General features: G+C 33.4%; 1 protein-coding gene across 3 annotated transcripts in view; it reads left to right on the forward strand.

Moving 5' to 3' along the window:
• DPP8 (dipeptidyl peptidase 8) overlaps positions 1-4500 on the forward strand; it is a 64584-nt gene extending 60084 nt beyond the window's left edge. For all 3 annotated transcript variants that reach the window (XM_031955360.1, XM_023498023.2, XM_012543350.3), the window contains exons 18-20: positions 625-767; positions 1586-1697; positions 2667-4500. In XM_031955360.1, the coding sequence (XP_031811220.1) occupies positions 625-767; positions 1586-1697; positions 2667-2789 (378 nt within the window). In that variant the 3' untranslated portion in view covers positions 2790-4500. The remainder of the gene's footprint in view (positions 1-624; positions 768-1585; positions 1698-2666) is intronic.
• Positions 4501-21324: the final 16824 nt, after the last annotated feature.

The following is a 21324-nucleotide window of genomic DNA, read 5'->3' on the forward strand; positions in this document are numbered from 1 at the left end:
AAAAGGCTAGCATAATTTTAACTTGTGGACAGGTTCAATAGGATATTTAAATATAAAACTTTATGTGCCATCCATAAAATTAAATGATTTGATATTTAAAGATAGCCTTTTGTTGTTTTAAACCAGCAGAGCCAAGAGGGACTTAAAAAAAAAATCCTAGCAAGAACCGTGGAACTGAAAGCATTCTACCCAAGAGCACACAACTGCCAAGTATTAAAGCAAGGATTTGAATTCATATTCTCTGATTCCAAATTTTCCTTTACTTGGTAATGCTGCACTCCATGCCACAATGATGTAACCAAGCTATCATCAGCATATACACTCTTTTCTAGGAGTGGAGATGGATTTGCAATAAACTATCCACAGTTTCTTGTTCAGTCACTCTTTTGACTAAAGAATATGCATATTTAAAATTATTGATCTAAGAGAAGAATGTTCAAGTTGTGCTTGAAAAATAGTGAAACTAGTCATCTATGGCTTTTATAGCAACTGCCTAAGATAACTAGAACTTAGATCCATTATGTATGACATAAGAATAGTTTTAGCCTATACATATGCAGTTGCAAGTATTTACCTCTAATCCTTTCCTGGACCATATTTAATTGAAATTGTTGGTTTGCATAGGTTGCGATTGCTGGAGCTCCAGTTACTCTGTGGATTTTCTATGATACGGGATATACAGAACGTTATATGGGTCACCCCGACCAAAATGAACAGGGGTATTACCTAGGATCTGTGGCCATGCAAGCGGAGAAGTTCCCTTCTGAGTAAGTGTAATCTTTTAATCATTAAGCAAAATTTGAAAATTAAAATTTTTTAGGGATAGTTTTTAATAATTTGATGGAAATACTAGTCCTGCAGCAGAAGAGAGAAAGGGGAACATAAAATTAAAATTGCACAGCAAAGAACAAAAGAAAGCCTAGAAAGAAATACAGAAAAGCTGAGTGACTTTGAAAATAATGTGTAGTATTTACATAGATTTTCTTGACATGGAAATTTTTTGTTTTATATTGAATTCTCATTATGTTCTTCTATATACATAAAAGTGTTCTTTTTTCTTTCCTTGGTTTGTATTTAAGTTTAAAATGAATTTAAAACAAAAAAAACCTTTTTAAGAAAATGCTAGTCCTAATTGGTCATTATTAACAAAGTGATTTTACCAGAATCCTAAGGAAGTAGCTTTTACTTATTTGAATAATCATTTGCATAATTATAATTCTGTTCATGCAATTTCTCTTCTTCCACCTATAATTATAGAAATTAAAGATAATTCTACTATAATAGAACCAAAAAATGTAAAAAGATTCTTATACAATATTGTATAACTGCCCTATTCCTAGAAAAAAGTATGACTGATAGTATACCAGTTTTTCTAAAGGAAATTGGACAAATCCACCCTCTATTTCATTATTGATTTTTCCCCCTAAAATGAGGAAACAATAGTGTGATTTTGAAGTTAAATTTTTAGTATTTAATCATGATACATGAGGAAATTGGCAATAATTAAACAGAGTTGTAGATTAAATTATGTGGCTCCCATAAGTATTCTAGCATATTACCTAATACTCTGTTTTCTCTTTTCCAGACCTAATCGTTTATTGCTATTACATGGGTTCTTGGATGAAAATGTTCACTTTGCACACACCAGTATATTACTGAGTTTTTTAGTAAGGGCTGGGAAGCCATATGATTTACAGGTAAGTTCCCATGCATTATCAAAATTAAGATATTATATCATATCATATCGTATCATATAACTATCAATTTTTCTGGTTAAGAATTCTGTGCTACATTTTGGTTTTATGAGCTCAAAATTTTTAAAGATGACATGATGTGAAAAGTAAATGGTATTTCCTAACAAAAAAATTAGGTTTTTAGCTCTGGCCTCCTACTATTTATGAGAACCAAAAGGATAGATGTGGTTAAATGCCTCCGGATTTAACAATAATTGAAACTTGATTAAGGTTGTACTTAGAAACTTTATTATCTAATTCCAGTCAGTGCTTTCATACTGAATTTCATTCTCTGTAAACAGGGAAATGGCAGTAAGAAATTAATTCACTGTTCTTTTCCTTTTTTCTCTTAGTAAGTTGAAGATATGATGTTTGATTTCATGGTTGGAAGAGCAGCATCTCTTGATGTCATAATCTTTTATTTCTTCCTTTACCATTAGCATTGATTCGTGTAATCAGAAGGGTATCTCTTCCCAAATAAGCAAACTTTCACTATTTAAAATTCACTTCTGAATAATGAAGGAAATTTCCTCCTTACATATCCTCATTACACTATTTACACATATTTACATGTGCCCCGAGCAAGATATGCTTTTTTATTCCATTTGCTGAATTATCATGGGCATTTGTGTTTGAAGGAATACTCTGAATTATATGATTGCAGATAAGTAGGTGTTTTTTTTTTCTCTTAACTAAATGATAAAGGAAGTTAGAAGAAGAGGAGATATGTCAGAAAATTGGAGATGAAAAGCCTTTTAGAGATCCATACTCTAATAATTATGTCTATACGTTGGCATGTGTAACCTCTCTGTAAGGCTACTCTTTTTGCATATCGTTAATCTTGTTAGACATCTGTTGGGGAGATTTTGAAAGAGATTTGTAGTTATTAGCTACTTGTACTTTGTATTTTGTGATATTAATTTTTATTTTTAGATCTATCCTCAGGAGAGACACAGCATAAGAGTCCCTGAATCTGGAGAACATTATGAACTGCATCTTTTGCACTATCTTCAAGAAAATCTTGGTTCACGAATTGCTGCTCTAAAAGTGATATAATTGTGACTTTTGTGGAACTCTGGTACATGGCTGCTTAACCAAATGAGGAGGTTTAATCTGTAGAAAATATAGAAAACTGATCATCACATTTTGGTGCCTGCTATTTAACATTCACTTCTGAAAGTAAATTTGGTGCCATACCGGAATCTACAGTACATGAATAGCAACCTCATTCCTTAACACACAAAGAACTGAACAATGTAAATTTCCATGGACACAGCAATACCATGAGAATTACTGAGAGAAGCTAAAACATTTGCAGCACATATCAACACCATCATATTTCCACCTTTTAAAAGCATTGTAAGCCTCATGGATTTAATTGGTGTATTTTTACATTATATTTGAGTTTGTTACATTATGGTAATACTAGGTGATTGGTTCACTACAATTCCTGAATCTCTGGCTAATTACAAATTTGGTAGCACTTAAGTGTAATTGAATAGCTTATGCTTCATTGCTTGGGGTGTGTCCAGCATGTTAAGAACTAATCACTATTAAAGCTATGACTTAACCAATTGTTAATGATTTTAAGGAATAATTCTAGTGGCCTCCTAAAGACACTCATTTTGGTTTAAAGTTCTTCCCAGTTTTTCATTGAGTTTCAGCTGTGTCTAGTAAAAAAAAAAAAAATACTAATTTTTCTTTGATGATATCACAAGATGGATTTTACCTGATTTACTTTCACATAAAGGACAGTAACTGTATTTGTAGCATGATTTTTAACTAATCTTATGGCATTAATAATTACATGCAGATTAATTTTAAATTGAATGACTATAACTTAAATATTTGCAGGCTGTTTTTTCCCTTAGGAAAAGAAAAGTATATATTTACTTTACTTCTTCAAAAAAATTGTTGATACCCAATTTTTCATATACCATTTCCTTACATCAAAGACAGAGATGGGAGGTGAGGAAAATGTGGAAGGGAAACATAGGGAAGTGAGAGTGGGAATATGGATCTTTTTAAGTCCAAAATGTAAGTGCCACTTGACTGGAAAAATTCATGAAAAAAATTAGGAAATGAGATTTTTAATTCTTAGAATATTAACTAAGAAAACCAAAGTAAAATAAACTAATCAGCCCTAAGTCAGCATAATCCTAAACTGACTATATTCAGGAGAATTCTTTATAAATTTTTTAGAAACCAACATTTATAGTCCCTACTTTTTAAGTGGTTCTAGTGAGCACAAAAAGCTTTTTGGAAATGGCAAGCTTAAATTTAATTTAATTTAATTTAAAATATCCAACAGATTTCTTTATCATAAGTTTATCCCCTTATTCATGCATTATTCTCTTCATTGTTTAAAAATTGTATATAATTATCTATTTTAAGTTTCCCTAAAATAAACTCTGATAATGAAATTATTCTGGTTTACCCCTAACATTTGAATGTTCAAGGGTTTTCATATGCTTTCAGGTATTGATTGAGTTCTATTGGAGTGTTGGGGTAGAAGGGCAGAATTTTCTTGTTGCTAGGAGACCTGGGTAAGAGCTTAGCAAGAAGGAAAGCTTAACTTTAAAAAAATCTACTCAACCCTTCTAATCATGAGCACTATTATTTTCTTGGAAAGAAGTTGTTGTATTTAGGAGCAAGAGTCCCTAGAGAGAATGTGGAAATTTCTATTGTTTATCACATACTGACTGTAGATTTTGTCTACAGAGCACATACTTACCAGGAAAAAAAAAAAAAGATATTATCTCTATGGCAAGTTTTCACCTTATGACAAGAAGGAGATAAGACATGAAGGAAGCCAGAAGTGACAGTGTACCAATATTGGTTATTCATTTGGGAATTCTTTCCGTATTTTGACTCTAATCTATATATACACATATCTAGCTCTCATCTCCCTGTGTGTATTTACCATATATACATACACATATATATATATATATATATATATGTGTGTATGTGTATATATATATATATATATATATATACATATGCATATATAAAAATATAAACTTACATGTTTGATGTTCTCCCACACGTAGATTTGTTTATATTCTTTTCTTTATATGATTTGGATAACAATGCTCCCTGCAGACCAAGAAAATATTTCTCCCTGTGACTTGAGTTTTGCTTGATGAGGGAGATGCATGCTTCTGTATCAATAGTCCAAGGATTTGTGATCATTGCACACAGTGTGCAGAGCAGAATGGGTATCCCATAGTACCACAAGCCATTGGACAAGTATTCATTTAAAATCTCTTACTTTGTAAGACTGTCTTTTTACAGTGACATCTCTCGCTTTGGTGAAAGACAAAAATTAAATACTCAAATGCTCTTGCATACTGTTCTAGTGAAACACATTTCATATTTAGTTCTTCCCTTTTCCCCATTCCAATAAATAAAGAAATTGGAAGTTCTCATTACACCTCCTAGGCACTATTTGCCTTCCTTACCAGTGAAGAAATGCTGTCACATTGGCAGCTGTACTGTGAATATGACTGAATTTTTTTGCAGAAAGGATACTTGATTGGATTTGCTGTTCCTAAAAGAAATGGAGACTCATGCTTTCATAGTTAGCAAGCAATGGAAACCCCAACCAAGATTTTCTGGTAACATTAACTATGAGGAAGGTAACCCATCAAGTGAAAGTTTATAAAAAAGGAGCACATTTGGTGAGAGCCAAAAAAACACTGGGATTAAAATAAGGCAACCTGGGTTATTCATTGTCTTGATAAATTTCCATGGCCATTACTGAGTAGTTTCTTGAAATAACTCTGAAGACTCTGATGAGTAAAATTTATACAATACTGACTTAGAAGAAATAGTGAAGTGTAAGCAGAAATCCTTTCCTTACAATTAAGTATTGATCACTTTTTCTTACTACAAGAGGTATGGGTGAAGAGCAGCTAGCAGCTCTATATTATTTGTGAGAACAAGAGAGTAAAGGCTATTCAAGAGGCCAGCTTCCTCCTCTCTTCCAAAGCCTTAGTTTGAAAAGTTTTCCTACAGGTGAAAAAAGGGAATGAATCTTGACCTACCACCATACACAGCGTCCTGACCTTTTAAAGAATAATATTTGTTACATGTTGCCAGTGTTCAGATTTTTCTTTTTGTTTTTAGATTTTATTCTGTTTACTAGCTGTCTTTATGTAATCACTTTTTTCATGTTTGGGATTAGTCTCCTAATAAAACCCTCAAGTTCCAAGAAATATATAGAAAAGGCAAAACTTAATAAACATACACAAATATGTGTAATATATATGTGTATATATTACATACATATGTATATATAGCCTTATTTCACCTATTTGAGCACCTTTTTCTTTAATAAAAAAGTACCTAGGGGCAGCTAGGTGATGCAGTTGATAGAGCAACAGCCCTGAAATCAGGAGGACCTGGGTTCAAATTTGATCTCAGACACTTCCTAGCTGTGGGACCCTGGGCAATTGCCTGGGGGGTAGGGGGATGTATCTAACTGTGGAGAAAGAAAGCAATTGTCTTTACCAATAAAAGCTCAAATGAGATCATGAAGAATTGGACACAATTGAAAAACTGACCAAAAAAAAATTTCCCTACTCCAAATTCAGTGCTAAGGATGCTTATTAATGAAATCATACCAATTAGCATGTGAAGTTGCTAAATATGATTAAAGTCATTATGCCAGTACAAAATATGTTTTCCTTGGGAATAGGAACATTAGAGAATTGATAATTTCAGAAGATTGGCTGCTAATAGCATAATACCACAAGATTGGTTACTTATATCTAGAAGCCCATCTACCTAACCCATGAACTTGGAAAACAGACGAGGCCAGGACTAGTCCTGAGGAAAATCTGAAGGAAAGTTCTGTTGTGACAAAGGGAGAATATCAGTGTCATATAACAAAGACATAAAAAGAACCCTCTTCCACCTCAACTCCCAGCTCAGAATATTGGGATAATTTCGTACAAATTTTGCCTTCCCAATTTCCTTTTGGTTCCCTGACTGTCAGAACATGTGTATACTATTTCCAAAGTGATAAGTTCTACAGATCTTCAGAATAAAGAAACAATAGTGTTTTGCTTAATTTTATTTTTTTCTCTTGTAGTTCAGCACAATTAGAATTCAGGTGTTTAATTTTAGAACATAAAGTGCCTGCTGTTTTAAGCATTGACTTGTATTAACAGAATTGCATGTCTCACTCCAGTAAGTTTATGGGTTTCCCCATTTCTAGATACATGGCTTTTAATCATGTAAAGTGGAAACGTTAGTTTTGTTGTGTTTTATTACAGATCCTTTTGTTGGAATAAAGATGCTGCTAAAATAAATTGAATTAAATGTTTCTCCCCCACCCCATTTTAAACAATTTTATTGATTTAATAGTTTGTATTTAAGGATGAAATTAAATCTCTAGTTTCAGCCTTCAAAAGTAACATTGTGAGATTAGAAGAGAGAGAAAGAGATCACTTTGTGAAGAATTACACAGCTTTTTAAATATTAAAATTAGTCAAATCTCTCACGTTAATTAAAGTGTCGAAGCCTAGAGGGAGATGTACAGTGTTGCTTTCAAGCTACAAATTGTTGCTTTCAAATTTCAAATTGTTCTTGCAAACCACCAGCTGGTGCTACTAAACAAAGAAAGATCTGCTTTAGAAATCATTGGGCAAAACTGTGTTTGTAAAAGCATCCTGATACGGTGGAAAGAGCCCTGGTTTTGGATCCAGAGAACCTGGTTGGATTCCTAGTTCTGCCACTTTATGACTTTGAGCAAGGCACTTAGCCTCTCTAGGCCTTAGTTTCCTCCTCAGTAAAATGAAAAGATTGGATTATAATTTCCATTCCTGTGATTTCACTTATCATCTCTATTTAGTTGAGTCACAAACTATATCCAGCTATTCAATCTCAAGGATTATCCAACAGAGATCTCTGTTTCAGAATATTTCAGGCATCCATGTTCAATGTCAATATTTTCCAAGTTTAACTCATCTTCAGAAAACCTATTTCCCTTTCCTAATTTTTGTTTATGTTAAAAGCTGTCATCCATCAAGTGACCTAGCATTATTTAACTTTAGCACCTTTGATTTGCCTTTCAAACAATCATCTGCCAAATTTTGTTAATTCTACCTCCACAATACCGCTTAACTATCTAATTTCTGTTGCTGATACTTAAAGTTGTCATTTCTTCTTTCCTGGACTATTTCATTATCCTTTTAACCTTTATGCTTCTAGTCTTCATCCTCCAGTCAATCTACTGCCCAGATAATATTTATCATGTACCACAATGTTGGCCTCAAAACTTACAAGGGCTTCAGTTGTCTACTAAATTAAAAATAGTCTTTACTCCTGGCTTTCAAGAGTTTCCACAATATAGATCATATATACCTTTTATGTTCTACCTTGTATTTTTCTAAGTTCTGCTTTTCAGGTAATCAGAACTACTGTTTATTCTCCATACTTTTCTTCATGTCTTTTAATAACTTTGCTTTTTCTCATGCTTTAAGTAGACTCTTGCTTTTCATCTGCTGAAATCCTTTTCTTCATGATCCATTTCCTTCCAGATCAAATCTTGCATCTCAACATTTTCATGTTGATTCTTTCCTCAAATAACTAGATCTTTTGCACTCCTTGCACTTTTCAGTTATATTTGTATTGGAGTAATTCTTGTCTTAATTCTTGTCTTGCCTCCATTTTCCATTAAATAGTGAACTCCTTGGGAGCTCATCTCTCTTTATATCCACAGTGCCTTGCTTAAGTCATGCTTACTCACAATCATGCTTAATATTTGTTGAATTAAGAATCAATTCCCATGAATTCTACCTTTGGTGGAACTAGAGGATCAGAATAGAATAATAAAAGGGAAGCTCACCAACCTCATTCTAGGAAGATTAAACCCTATTGAACTATCACTTCAGTTTGGTGTTACAAAGAAGTTACGCCCACATTTCCAAGTTGCTCCCCAACTCTGTTGCAGAAAAAACACTGACCTGTATTAGGGAAGGGAATTTTTTCACTTGGTACTTAACTATGTTAGGGAATTTAGAGATCCAATACTTGTTTGTTTCCCAGAAATAATCCTCCTTAATTTGAAAATATAGTCTGCTTTCAAGTAATCCTTGAACACATCAAAGGATTTCAAAGTTGGAAGGGATCTCAGAGTCCAACCCATACCTGAACAAGAATTCCATCTACAAAATACCAGACATGTGTTGAATCAGCCTTTGCTTTACTTGAAGGTTTCCTATGAGGAGGAACCTACTACCTTCTAAGGCAGTCTATTCCACTTCTGGATAGCTCTATTTTTTTGTTTTACCATAAATAAAATCACATTTAATTAATTTTTAAAAGCTTTTTATTTACAAAACATATGCATGAGTAATTTTTCAACATTGACCCTTGCAAAACCTTCTGTTCCAAATTTTTCTCTTCTTCCCCCCATCCTCTCCCCTAGATGGCAGGTAGTCCAATACATTTTAAATATATTAAAAATATTCGTTAAATCCAATATATGTATAAATATTTATAGTTATCTTGCTGCACAAGAAAAATTGGATCAAGAAGGAAAAAAAAACATGAGAAAGAAAACAAAATGCAAGCAAACAACCACAGAAGAGTGAAAATGCTATATTGAAGTTCACACTCAGTTCCCACAGTCCTCTCTCTGGGTGTAGATGGCTCTCTTCATCACTGAACAATTGGAATTGGTTTGAATCATCTCATTGTTGAACAGAACCACATCCATCAAAATTGATCATATCATATCTTCTTGTTGCTGTGTATAATCTCCTGATTCTGCTCATTTCACTTAGCACCAGTTCATGTAAGTCTCACCTGGACTCTCTGAAATTATCCTGCTGGTTGTTTCTTACAGAACAATAATATTCTATTAACATTCATATACCACAGTTTATTCAGTCATTTTCCAAATGATGGGCATCCATTTTGTTTCCAGTTTCTAGCCACTACAAAAAGGGCTGCCACAAACATTTTTGCACATATAGGTCCCTTTCTCTCCTTTAAGATCTCTTTGGAATATAAGGCCAGTAGAAACACTGCTGGTTCAAAGGGTATGCCCAGTTTGATAATTTTTTGAGCATGGTTCCAAATTGAATAGCTCTAATTTTTAAGAGAGACTTTGTTTCTGTCACAAAATTTAAATTTATCTCTTTGTAACTTCTATCCAGTATTCTCAGTTCTTCCCTCTAGAATCATACACGAGCACAATCCCTCTTTCAAGTGACGCATCTTCAAATACTAGAAGGAATGTATCATATTTCTCCTGAGTTGTCTATTCCCTAGGCTACATCTCCCCAGTTCCTTCAACTGATCATCATACTATTTTCATCTGGATGCCCTCCAGCTTGTCAATGCCCTTTGTAATACATGGTACCTAGAGCTAAGTATATTACAATTAAATGTGCACTACCTGGTACCTTCACTTAGTTGCAATAATCTTTTTCCTGGAAGTCCAAGGTCACAATTTATTGTCAGCTATATAACACTCAGTTTTAAGTTTTAAATTCATTTAAACCCATAGATCATTTTCAAAGTGAGTATCTTATACTTTTTCCCTCCTTTTGCATTGGGAAACTGAATTAATAGGCTTTTATTTCTTTTCACTACTAACCCTCTCCTGGAAAAAGAAAAAGTCCTTGTATTAAATATGCACAGGCAAACAAAACAAATTCCCTTACTGGCTTTGTGTGTGTGTGTGTGTGTGTGTGTGTGTGTGATCAGAATTCTTGAGTCTTTAAAAAATATTTATTTCACTGGGCTTATATCTCAAAAAGATACTAAAGAAGGGAAAGAGCTCTCCCTGTATGTGCCAAAATGTTTGTGGCAGCCCTTTTTGTGGTGGCTAGAAACTGGAAAATGAATGGATGCCCATCAATTGGAGAATGGTTGAGTAAATTGTGGTATATGAATGTTATGGAATATTATTGTTCTGTAAGAAATGACCAGCAGGATGAATAGAGAGAGACTTGGAAAGATTTACAGGAACTGATGCTGAGTGAAATGAGCAGAAACAGGAGATCATTATACACTTATCATATATAACAACTATACTGTACGAGGATATATTCTGATGGAAGTGGATTTCTTCAACAAAGAGAAGATCTAATTCAGTTCCAGTTGATCAATGATGGACAGAATCAGCTATACCCAGAGAAGGAACACTGGGAAATGAGTGTAAACTTCTCAGGTTATTTTTACCTTCTGAATCCAATTCTTCCTGTGCAACAAGAGAACTGTTCGGTTCTGCACACATATATTATATCTAGGATATACTATAACATATTTAACATGTATAGGACTGCTTGTCATCTAGGGAAGAGGGTGGAGGGAGGGAAGGGAAAAGTTGGAACAGAAGTGAGTACAAGGGATAATGTAAAAAATTACTCATGCATATGTACTATCAATAAAAAGTTATTTTAAAAAGAAAAAAGAAAATTATTTAGTTTTTACAATTTTATTATACTAAAAATTGTTCTCCTGGATTTGACCTGCATTAGTTCATAAAGTTTTCATAAATCTCTGAAACTGTCCTTTTTATCATTTCATCATTGTATTCATATACTATAATGTGTTCAGCTATTATTTAATTAGTGCCCTCTTAAGTTTTCAAAAGTTTGCTGCTACCAAAAAAAAAAAGCTTCTATAAAATGTTTTTGTACAGGGAATCCTTTTATTATTTCTTTGATCTCTTTGGAGTAGACCTGGTAGTGGTATCACTAGATCAAAGGATATGCACAGTTTGGTAACTTTTGGGACATATTTCTGCATTGTTTGCCAGAATGGCTGTACCAATTCATAGCTCCATAAAGAGTACATCAATCACTTTTTTTTTTTTAACGCAATCTAAAGGGTGTAAGTGAACCTTCAGAATTACTAATGTTCACTTGTTTATCATTGATTAGGAGAATTTTCTCATGTGACTCAAAATGGCTTGGATTTCCTACCTTGATAATTGCTTTATCATATTCCCTTAACAATTTGTCATTTAGAGAAATCTGAATCAGTTCTTTACGTATCTTCAAAATATAACCTCTATCAGTGAGACCTGCTATAGAGATTTTTTCCTTGTTACTTATTTTCCCCTTCTATTCTTAATTGCATTGAATTTGCATAAAACATTTTTAATTTTATGTAATCAAAATTGTCCATTTTATCTTCTGTGATACTCTCTGACTCTTGTTTGATCATGATTTCTTTTCCTATCCATAAATCTGAAAGGTAATTTCTTCTTTGTTCTTCTAATTTCTTTATGATGTCACCTTGAGATCACATATCCATTTGAAGCTTGTCTTGGTATATGTTATAAAATGTTGGTTTCTACCTACTTTTCCCCAGATTGCTTCCCTGTTTTACCAGGAGTTTTTGTTGAAGAGTGAATACACAGTAGGTCTTGTTTGTTTGTTTATTACAAAGATGGGTGTTATATAGAGTATTCCAAAAGTTTTAGTGCAGTTTTGAGCTAACTTAATATTTAATATTGTGCCCTAAGTTTTTCTTGCATCTATTAATATCATATTACTTTTATTCTTGTTACTAATGTAGCTGATTAAATGTAAGGTGTTCCTAATATTGAACCAACCTTGCATTCCTAGTAAAAATTCAACTTGATGATACTATGTAATCTTTATGGTATATTGCTATCATCTCTCTGTTAATGTTATTTAAAATGTTTATATCAATATTCATTAGGAATGTTAGTCTATAGTTTTCTTTATTTGGACTCTCTGATTTACATAATAAGACTACATTTATATTATAAAAAGAATTTGACAATGTCACTTCATTTCCTATTTTTACAGTTTGTATATATATAGGACTAATTGTTCTTTGAATGTTTGATAAAATTGTACTATAACTATAGCTCATCCTAGGTTTTTTTTTTCTTTAGAAGTTCATTTAAGGCATGTTTAACTTCTCCCCCCCCCCCCAAGATTGAATTGTTTAAATTCTCCATTTCTTGTTTTTTAATATAAGAATTTTATGTTTTTGCAAAGTTTTGTCACTTTGCAAAGTTGTCAATTTTATTGCAGATAGTTGGGCAAATACTTTTTTTAAAAATAATTTCTTTTAAATTTTTTATTAACATTTTTTTCAATTGCATTTAAAACACTTTTAAAAGTTTCAAAAACTTTTGAGTCCAGACTCTCTCCTTTATCCTCACTCCAAAAACATTATACAAACATTATACATTATACAAAACATTTTCATAAAAGTCTGTTATTCCATATCAAGTTAATTTTTAAGCATTTCAGTGATCCTTTGTTTATAATTTCTATTTCATTGTGGTCAGTAAAGGATGTTTTTAAATATCTCTTCTTTTATCCATTCATTCTTATTACATAGTCAGTTTTTGTAAAGATGCCATGCACAGCTGAAAAATATGTGTATTCCTTTCTATTCTTATTTGATAACTGCCAAAGAATGTATCTAACTTCTCAGAAAATCTGTTCAGGTTTTAACTTTCTTCTTGTTTAGTTAGATTTTTTCTTAATTTTCTTCTCATTTATTTTTTAGTTAGATTTGTCTAGTTGTGAAAGGAGTATATTTCTCCCTGTAATTCATGTAACATTTTACTTTATGCATTATATGCTATGCCATTTTAGAAGGAGGGACAGTGTATGTATTTATAGATACAGGTATAGGTACCTATACATATGTGAATGTGTGCATAGTATTGAAATTAATTCATTGTTTATGGTATTTTTCACCAACATGTAGTTTCCCTGTTTTTTAGTCATATCTATTTTTGTTATTTCCTTGTCTGAGATCATGATCATTATTCTGCTTTTTGGGTGGTGATGTTTTGTTTTGTTTTTTAAGTTAAATTGGAGCATAAGTGATTTTTATCCAGCTCTTTATTTAAATTTTAGAGAATCTTTGTTTCAAATATATTTCTTGTAAATAACATATTGTTGAATTCTGCTTTGTTATCTTCTTCCATTCCATGGGTGAGTTCATCCCATACACATTCAGTTATGATCATTTATTGTGTGTTTTCTTCTATCCTAATCCTTTATATTTTTTCATCTCTTTATTCTTTACATAGAAGAAGAGGGTCATGGGTGAGAGGCATAATAAGCAGCATCAATACTTTACGCTTAATATAACTAGCCTTTGTTCTTCTTTCATTTTTATCTTTCCTTCACCTAGACCCCAATCAGAAGTTCTTACACTTTCTTTTTTTTCCCCCTTTTAAACTCTTATTCACAATGTCTCCCCTCCAAGATTTAAGTTTGTTTGTCTTATTACTAAACCTTAGTATTAATAAAAAGTAATAATAACCATTTCCCTCTCTTCCCTCCTGTTTCCTTGTTGAGTTAAATACATTTCTACAACAAAGTCTGTGTGGGTTGATGGTGTGTATTCCACCTACCCCCAGGTCATTGAACCTGATTCTGCCCCTGGCCCCACAGTCATCATTGGGGGAAGGGGGAACCCCTGTGGAAATGGAACCGCTCATCCTTAGTAAGCACCCACCACTCACTACTTACCTAAAGTAGTGAGTCACCTTGCTCAGTTATTAAAACACTCTGTGTCAAGCAAGTCAAACCATTGCAGCTCCTTGTGTCCCAACCTTTCTCTAGCCCTGACCCTACTGCCAGCTTAGTCTCTGTACCCGTTATCCAAAGAAGCAACTGGATGGAGAGGCGGCTTGGTAGCTGTGTCCTGTTCAGTCACAGCAGCAAAGACCTGAAAAAGAGAATTCTTCCTGCCAGTTTTTGGCATTGCAGAGACTGATAGAATGGAAATCACGTTGAAGAAGATGTATGACTTTGAAAACTTTATTAGATAAACTCTTTACCTCAGAACCTAAGTACTAGGGGCCTTTCCTTTGGATGTACAGCAAAGACCTCTCCTCACTTTAGAATGGGAACTTCTTGAGAGCAGCATTGTCTGTCTATTTTTGTTCCCAGCCTTCAGCACAGTGCTTCATATACAGTAAACATCCATGGACCCATGCATGTATGCATTTTCTAGATAGCAAAGAACCTGAGTTCTAATCCCGCTTCTAGAATGAACCTGTGTGATCTTGGACAGACACCTAACTTTTCTGGCTTCAATTACCTCTTATACAAAATGAGGAACTTAGATTGGGTGATCTCTGGGATAATCTACAGTTCTAGTCTCTTGTGATTCTAGACTATATCAGAGAAATATGTTTTCTCCAGAATGCTCTCCAATCTTATACCTTTTCAAATCCTACCTTCAAGGATCGGCTCAAGTACAATTATCTCCTCCATGAAGCCTTCCCTGACTACTCCAGCCTTTTGCATTCCTTTTGAACAAAAACCGCAACTCTATTTTTCACAATTCAATTTAATATTTTTATATATTTAGTATTTTTAGTATTATTATATATATTTAGTATATTTAGTATTTTTCTCTCCAATCATATTTTAAACTTCTTAAGGATTGAACTTTGTCCTTATCTTTTGACAATGCCTGGCTGTTAATAGGAACTGTTTTATCATTGGAAATAAGATTAAAGATGCATTACTATCTGCTTTATCTCTATACTCTATCTTACACCATGGGGCCTTTCCTCTGGACTTATAGTAGAAATCTCTTCTCATTTTAGAATGTGAGTTTCTTGAGTGCAGAAATAAATGACTCCTAAATACTTATTTAAAATTAAATTGGTCCTTAGGAGGGGAGAATGACCTATTTAAGACCACCATCCCCTTTCCAGTTCCAACTCATCCTCCTCCAGGGCCTTTGAAGGCTGATGGTTGGGGAAGGAAGGGGCGTTCCTTGGGAGGTATTTACCCTCATCTCCAGCCTGAGTGAAGGGGGCTGACATCAGAGTGACTCAGATGACAGATGTATGTATCAGATCACCTATCTGTCACAGAGAAAACTAAATTTCTCTAGACATTAAGCAGTTAGGACCTTATCCTTGACACAATTAAGGATGAGATTTAATTGTTCTCCAGCTTCATTTGAGGCATCGAATTAGTCAAAGCAATGGGGATATCCAGAGACTAATATTTCTCTAACTCCCAGGGCAGTGACTTCAAAAAGGTTCTCTGGGAGTTAGCTACCAAAGAGAGGGGAGCCATAGACCAATTTTTTTTTAATAGTTTAATTTATGCCTTTTGGTTTTAGGGCATAGTCATTCCTGGATATATTCTCCCCTCCCGTCCCCCCCCCCACCCCCCACTGATTCATGTGATCCTTCCCTTGCACCAAACAAAAATAAATAGTTAAAGCCAGCTGATAGTAACTGAATTTGACATAGTATACAACTTTCCACATCAATAATTCCTTGACTTTCCTTATTTTCTCTAGAGACGACTGGTGGTTCAATAACTCTAGAGTGCTAGAGTTAGAATTAGGAAGAATGAATTCTAATAAAAAATTCTGACACCACTTTGTGTGAGCTTGGGCAAGTCATTTGATCTCTGTTTACCTCAGTTTACTCAACTGTTTAATTAAAAAAAAAAAACCTGTAATATTAGCACCTAACTCACAGGCTTATAAGGGTCAAGTGAGATATTCTTAAATTACCTGACATAGCACCTGGTACATAGTAAATGTGATATAAATACTTATTCCCTTCCTTCTCTCTGGGATTGATATTGGTCATTATAATTATATGGCCTTCAGCTTCATTTTAATTTAGGGATGATGGTATATATAATATTCAGTTTTGTATACTGCTTTTCAGGTTCTGCTTTACTTCACTCTATTGTCATAAAAGTGTTACAAAAACTCTGAATTCTTTATATTCCTAATTTCTTATTGCACAGTATTATTCCAGTGCATGCATATGTAATCATTTGTTTAGCCATTCTCCACCTGAGAGTTTCCAAGTGAAAAGGAAGAAATAGGTACTTAAATAAAACAAATTCAAGAGTTTGAGGATGTTGCCCTCATTCACATCCTCCCTCCCTCCCACTATACTTAAACTTCTTGTTTATCTTGTTATTGAAAATCTAAGCTTTAGTCTTTTGACCTTACCACCCACATTCTTGCCAATTAAAATACAAATATTTGTGAGAAAAGTAATATTTTAAGCTCTCCTTGATCATTTGCATTGTGATATGAATGGATTTATCCAATAATTTCCCAAATGCAGGTTTTGATTGAGAAAAGGGTAAGGAATTTGAGGATACTTGAGTTAGATAAGGGCTACTAAGGCAGCAAGATGACAAAGAGGAATCTGGAGCACAGAACATGTAAGAGACAATAACCCATTTCTAATCAACTTTATTCTAAGTTCCATTTATATGCCATTTCTTATACCCTGTAAAAATATATTTTAGTTTTTTTTTTTTAAAGTGATGCAAAAGGAAATACAAAAAGCTAATGAGAAGAATTCCTTAAAAAGCTAAATTAATTAAATGAGAAAGGAGATACAAAAGCTCACTCAGGAAATAATTCCTTGAAAATTAGAATTGAGCAAATGAAGCTAATGACTTTATAAGAAATCAAAATACAATAAAACAAATCTAAAAGAATGAAAAAAAAGGGGGAGAAAGGAAATAAATCTTTGGAAAAATAGATCCAGGAGAGGTAATTTTAAAATTGATCTACCTAATAACTATTATCGTAAAAAGAACCTGGACATCATCTTTCAAGAAATTATTTAAACTATCTTGATATTCTAGAAACATAAAGTAAAATAGAAATTGAAAGAATCTACCAATCTCCTAAAAGAGATCCCAAAATGAAAATTCTCAGGAATATTATAGCCAAATTTCAGCACTCCTAGGTCAAGCAAAAAATATTGCAAGCACCCAGAAAGAAACAAGTATAATGAAACCATAGTCAGAATAGCACAACATTTAGCAACTTCTACATTAAAGAATTAGAGGGCTTGGAATATAATATTCCAGAAAGCAATGAAGCTAGGATTACAACTAAGAATAACATTTATCCAGAGTATAATCCTTCAAGAGAAAAGGTAGACATTCAGTTAAATAGAGAATTTTCAAGCATTTGTGATGAAACGATCAAGCTGAATAAATTTGATTTTCAAATACAGAACTCAGGAGAAGCACAAGGAAGTAATCAGGAAAGGGAAATCATAATGAACTTAATAAGGTTTTTTGTGTTTACATTACATTACTACATTACTGAGAAGATGATATTAGTAACTTATAAGAACTTTCTCATTATTGTGATTAGAAGTATTTATAGACAGATGGCACTATGGGCTGAATATGAAGGGATAATACCTAAAAACATAAAAACCAAGAGGTGAGAGAGGGATGTACTGGGAGAAAGGAAAAGGGAGGGTAAAATGGTGTAAACTGCATAAAAGAGACAAGAGAAAGTTTTTACAATGGAGGGGAAAGGGGAGAGTGAGTGAAAGTTACTCTCATCAGAATTGGCTCAAAGAGAAAAAAAGTGTGCACACTCAAAATGGGCATAGAAATCTATCTTACATACAGAAAAATAGGAGGGCAAAGAGATACAAGAAGAGGAGAAGTGTAGAAAAGGGAGAAGGCATATTGGAGGAGGGGCTGGTCAGAAGCAAAACACTTTTGAGGAAGGACAGGGTGAAAGGAAAATGAGGCTAGAATAGACAGGGGAAATAGCAACAATAATTATGACAATAATTTTGAATCAAGTTTCTCTGATAAAGGCCTCATTTCTCAAATGTATAGGGTACTGAGTCAAATTTATTTTTTAAAAAATAACCCATTTCTCAATTGATGAAACAATCAAAAGATAATATCTATGCCCAAAGGGTTATGAAATCATACATACCACTACTACTCATGAATCCCCAAAGAGATTTTTTTAAAAGGAAAAGATTTATATATAATTTGTAGCAGCTTTCTTCTCAGGTCAAAGAATTGGAAATTGAGGGAATACCCATCAATTGGGAAATGGCTGAATAAATTGTGGTATGTGATTATGAAGGAATATTATTGTATAAGAAATTATGAACAGGATGCTATCAGACAAACCTGGAAAGTCCACCATGAGTTCAAGCAAAATGAAATGTACTATGAACATAGTCATAGTGAAATTGTGGGATGATCAGCAGTGAATGACTTAGTTACTCTCAGCAATACAATGATCTAAGACTACTCTAAAGGATTTATGATGAAAAATGTTATTCCCAGAGAAAAACCTGATTGTGTCAGAATTCACTGAAGCATACTTTTTTTAAACTTTTTTTTGGAGCGAGGTCTATATTTTCTTTTGCAACTTGACTTTAAGGAAATGTTTTATATAACTTCACAAAGGCCCCTCTCACTGAGGGAGGAAGGGAGAGAATATGGAACGCAAAAATTTAAAAATAAATGTAAAAAATTGTTTTCCATATAACAGGAAAATAAAAATATTTTTTAAAGTGACATATTGATCTTTGAGCACAGTTCAGTTATAATATATCCTAGGCATGTATGCTTGTGTCTTATTCCTCTGATATATAACTCACAATTCTTCAGAAATATTCTGAACAAAATATGTACTTTAAAAAATCAATAGCATTTTATTTTTCCAATTTCATGTAAAAATAAATTTTAATATTTTCATGATAGTTTGAGTTATAATTTTTTTCTTTCTTCCTCCCTTACCACCTTCCTCTTCCACGGTAAGCAATTTGATATAGGTTATACGTGTACAATCATTTTAAACATTTCCATATTAGTCATTTTGTGAAAGAAAAATCAGAACAAAAGGGAAGAAGCACAAGGAAAAAAAAAACAAAAAATGAAAAGAGTATGCTTCAATCTGCATTCAGAATCTATAGATGCAAATGGCATTTTCCATCCCAAGTCTATTGGAAATATCTTTGATCAATGTATTGCTGAGAAAAGCCAAGTTTATCATAGTTGATCATCACATAGTCTTGTTCTTACTATGTAGTTTTCTCTTGGTTCTACTTCCTTAACTCAGCATCAGTTCATGTAAGTCTTTCCAGGTTTTTTCTGGAATGATGCTGCACATCATTTCTTATATAACAATAATATTCTGTTACATTCATATAACATAACTTATTCAGCCGATTGCAATTTAATGGGTATCCACTCATTTTCCAATTCCTTGCCACCATAAAAATAGCTGCTACAAATATTTTTGCACATGTGGGTCCTTTTTCTTTTTTTATGATCTCTTACAGACCCAGTAGTGACACTGTTGGACCAAAGAGTATGTATAGATTTATAACCCTTTAAACATAGTTCCAAATTGCTCTTCAGAACGGCTGGATCAGTTCACAACTCCTCCAATAATGCATCCATTTTCCCATATCCCCTCCAACATTCATCATTATCATTTTCTGCCATCTTAGCAATCTAATAAGTATGAGATGGTATCTCAGAATTGCATTAATTTACATTTCTCTAACCAATAGTGATTTAGAGTTGTTTTTCATATGTCTTTAGATGGCCTTAACACAATATGTGCTTTGTTGAAGGAATAAATTGTAAGATAATCAGTAATTTTGAAGATATAATTTTATCTTGTAACTTTGGGATAAAATTCATCAGTTCCAAAAATGCCTCTTTAATAGATAATAATTCTGGTGCCAGTGACTAGAGGAATGCTGGAAGTTGAAATTAATTTACTCATTCCAACCGAATTAGGTCCCAGGGAATTCCCAATAAGTAGGAAGCAAAGAAGTAAAAAGATTCCACAAGAAACTCTTTGCTGTTTTTATTGGACCTAACTGTGGGTCTTCTAAAAGAGCTAAAATATCTCTGAGACAATGGACTGGTTCAAAAAAAGAGCTTTGGAAAAGAAACCACCCCACAATGGCAATTTAACTAAAAAGTAGCAGGTCATAGTAGCAGGTCAGTGGCAGAAGCAATACTGAAGATGCTCTTGGGCAAAAAGCAAACAACAGTTTCCGAGACAAATTTTTGAACCCGAATACTGTAAATTATTCCTTCTCCTGCCCCTATAATAATTTGTGAGGGAATGTGGCCCTATTGATGGCCCTATATGGATCTGCAATGGGAATATTTTGGGGGTTTTTTTTGTTTAATATTTTTGCTTTGAATTAATTGGTAAAAGAAGAAAAAGAGATGGATGCTTGTGAACTGTGCTTTTGTTTTTTAAACCTGGGTTTGGCCTGCAGGGAAGAAAACTAAGGGGGACAGAGCACCTGTATTACAGGATATAAAACAGGATATATAAAAAAAAAAGCAAAGTTTTGGAAAGCTGGGGGAAAAAATTTACATCCAATGTTTCTGATAAAGGCCTTAACTCTAAAATATATAAAGAATTGACTCAAAAAGCTATTTCCTGTAATGATATGGGAGTCACCTGCCAGTGGCTACTGGAGGTCTAACTCAGACCTGTAGAATGGATCTCTTCATGTGAGAGGATGATGATGATGAGACAAGGAGACTGAGAGGCAGTTGCGTTCTCTGATCTCTCCACTGAGAAGCAGTTGCATTTCTGACCTCATTCCTCTTCCCTTTTGCCTCCAATTTATTTCATTCACAATCTACAAGGAATATCTGCATCAGCAAAGACTGCTTTTCATCTCCTTCAAGTGTTATGATTCACAGCTGTAGAGGCTCTCAAAGAATTGACCTGCCCCTTTACTTAGGCATGGTCCTTAACAATTCCCTGTTTTTTGTTTTATGAGACTGATTATTTTTTTTCCACAGCATAATCAGTA

Source organism: Sarcophilus harrisii, chromosome 2, assembly GCF_902635505.1.
Source record: "Sarcophilus harrisii chromosome 2, mSarHar1.11, whole genome shotgun sequence".
Classification (NCBI taxonomy): domain Eukaryota; kingdom Metazoa; phylum Chordata; class Mammalia; order Dasyuromorphia; family Dasyuridae; genus Sarcophilus; species Sarcophilus harrisii.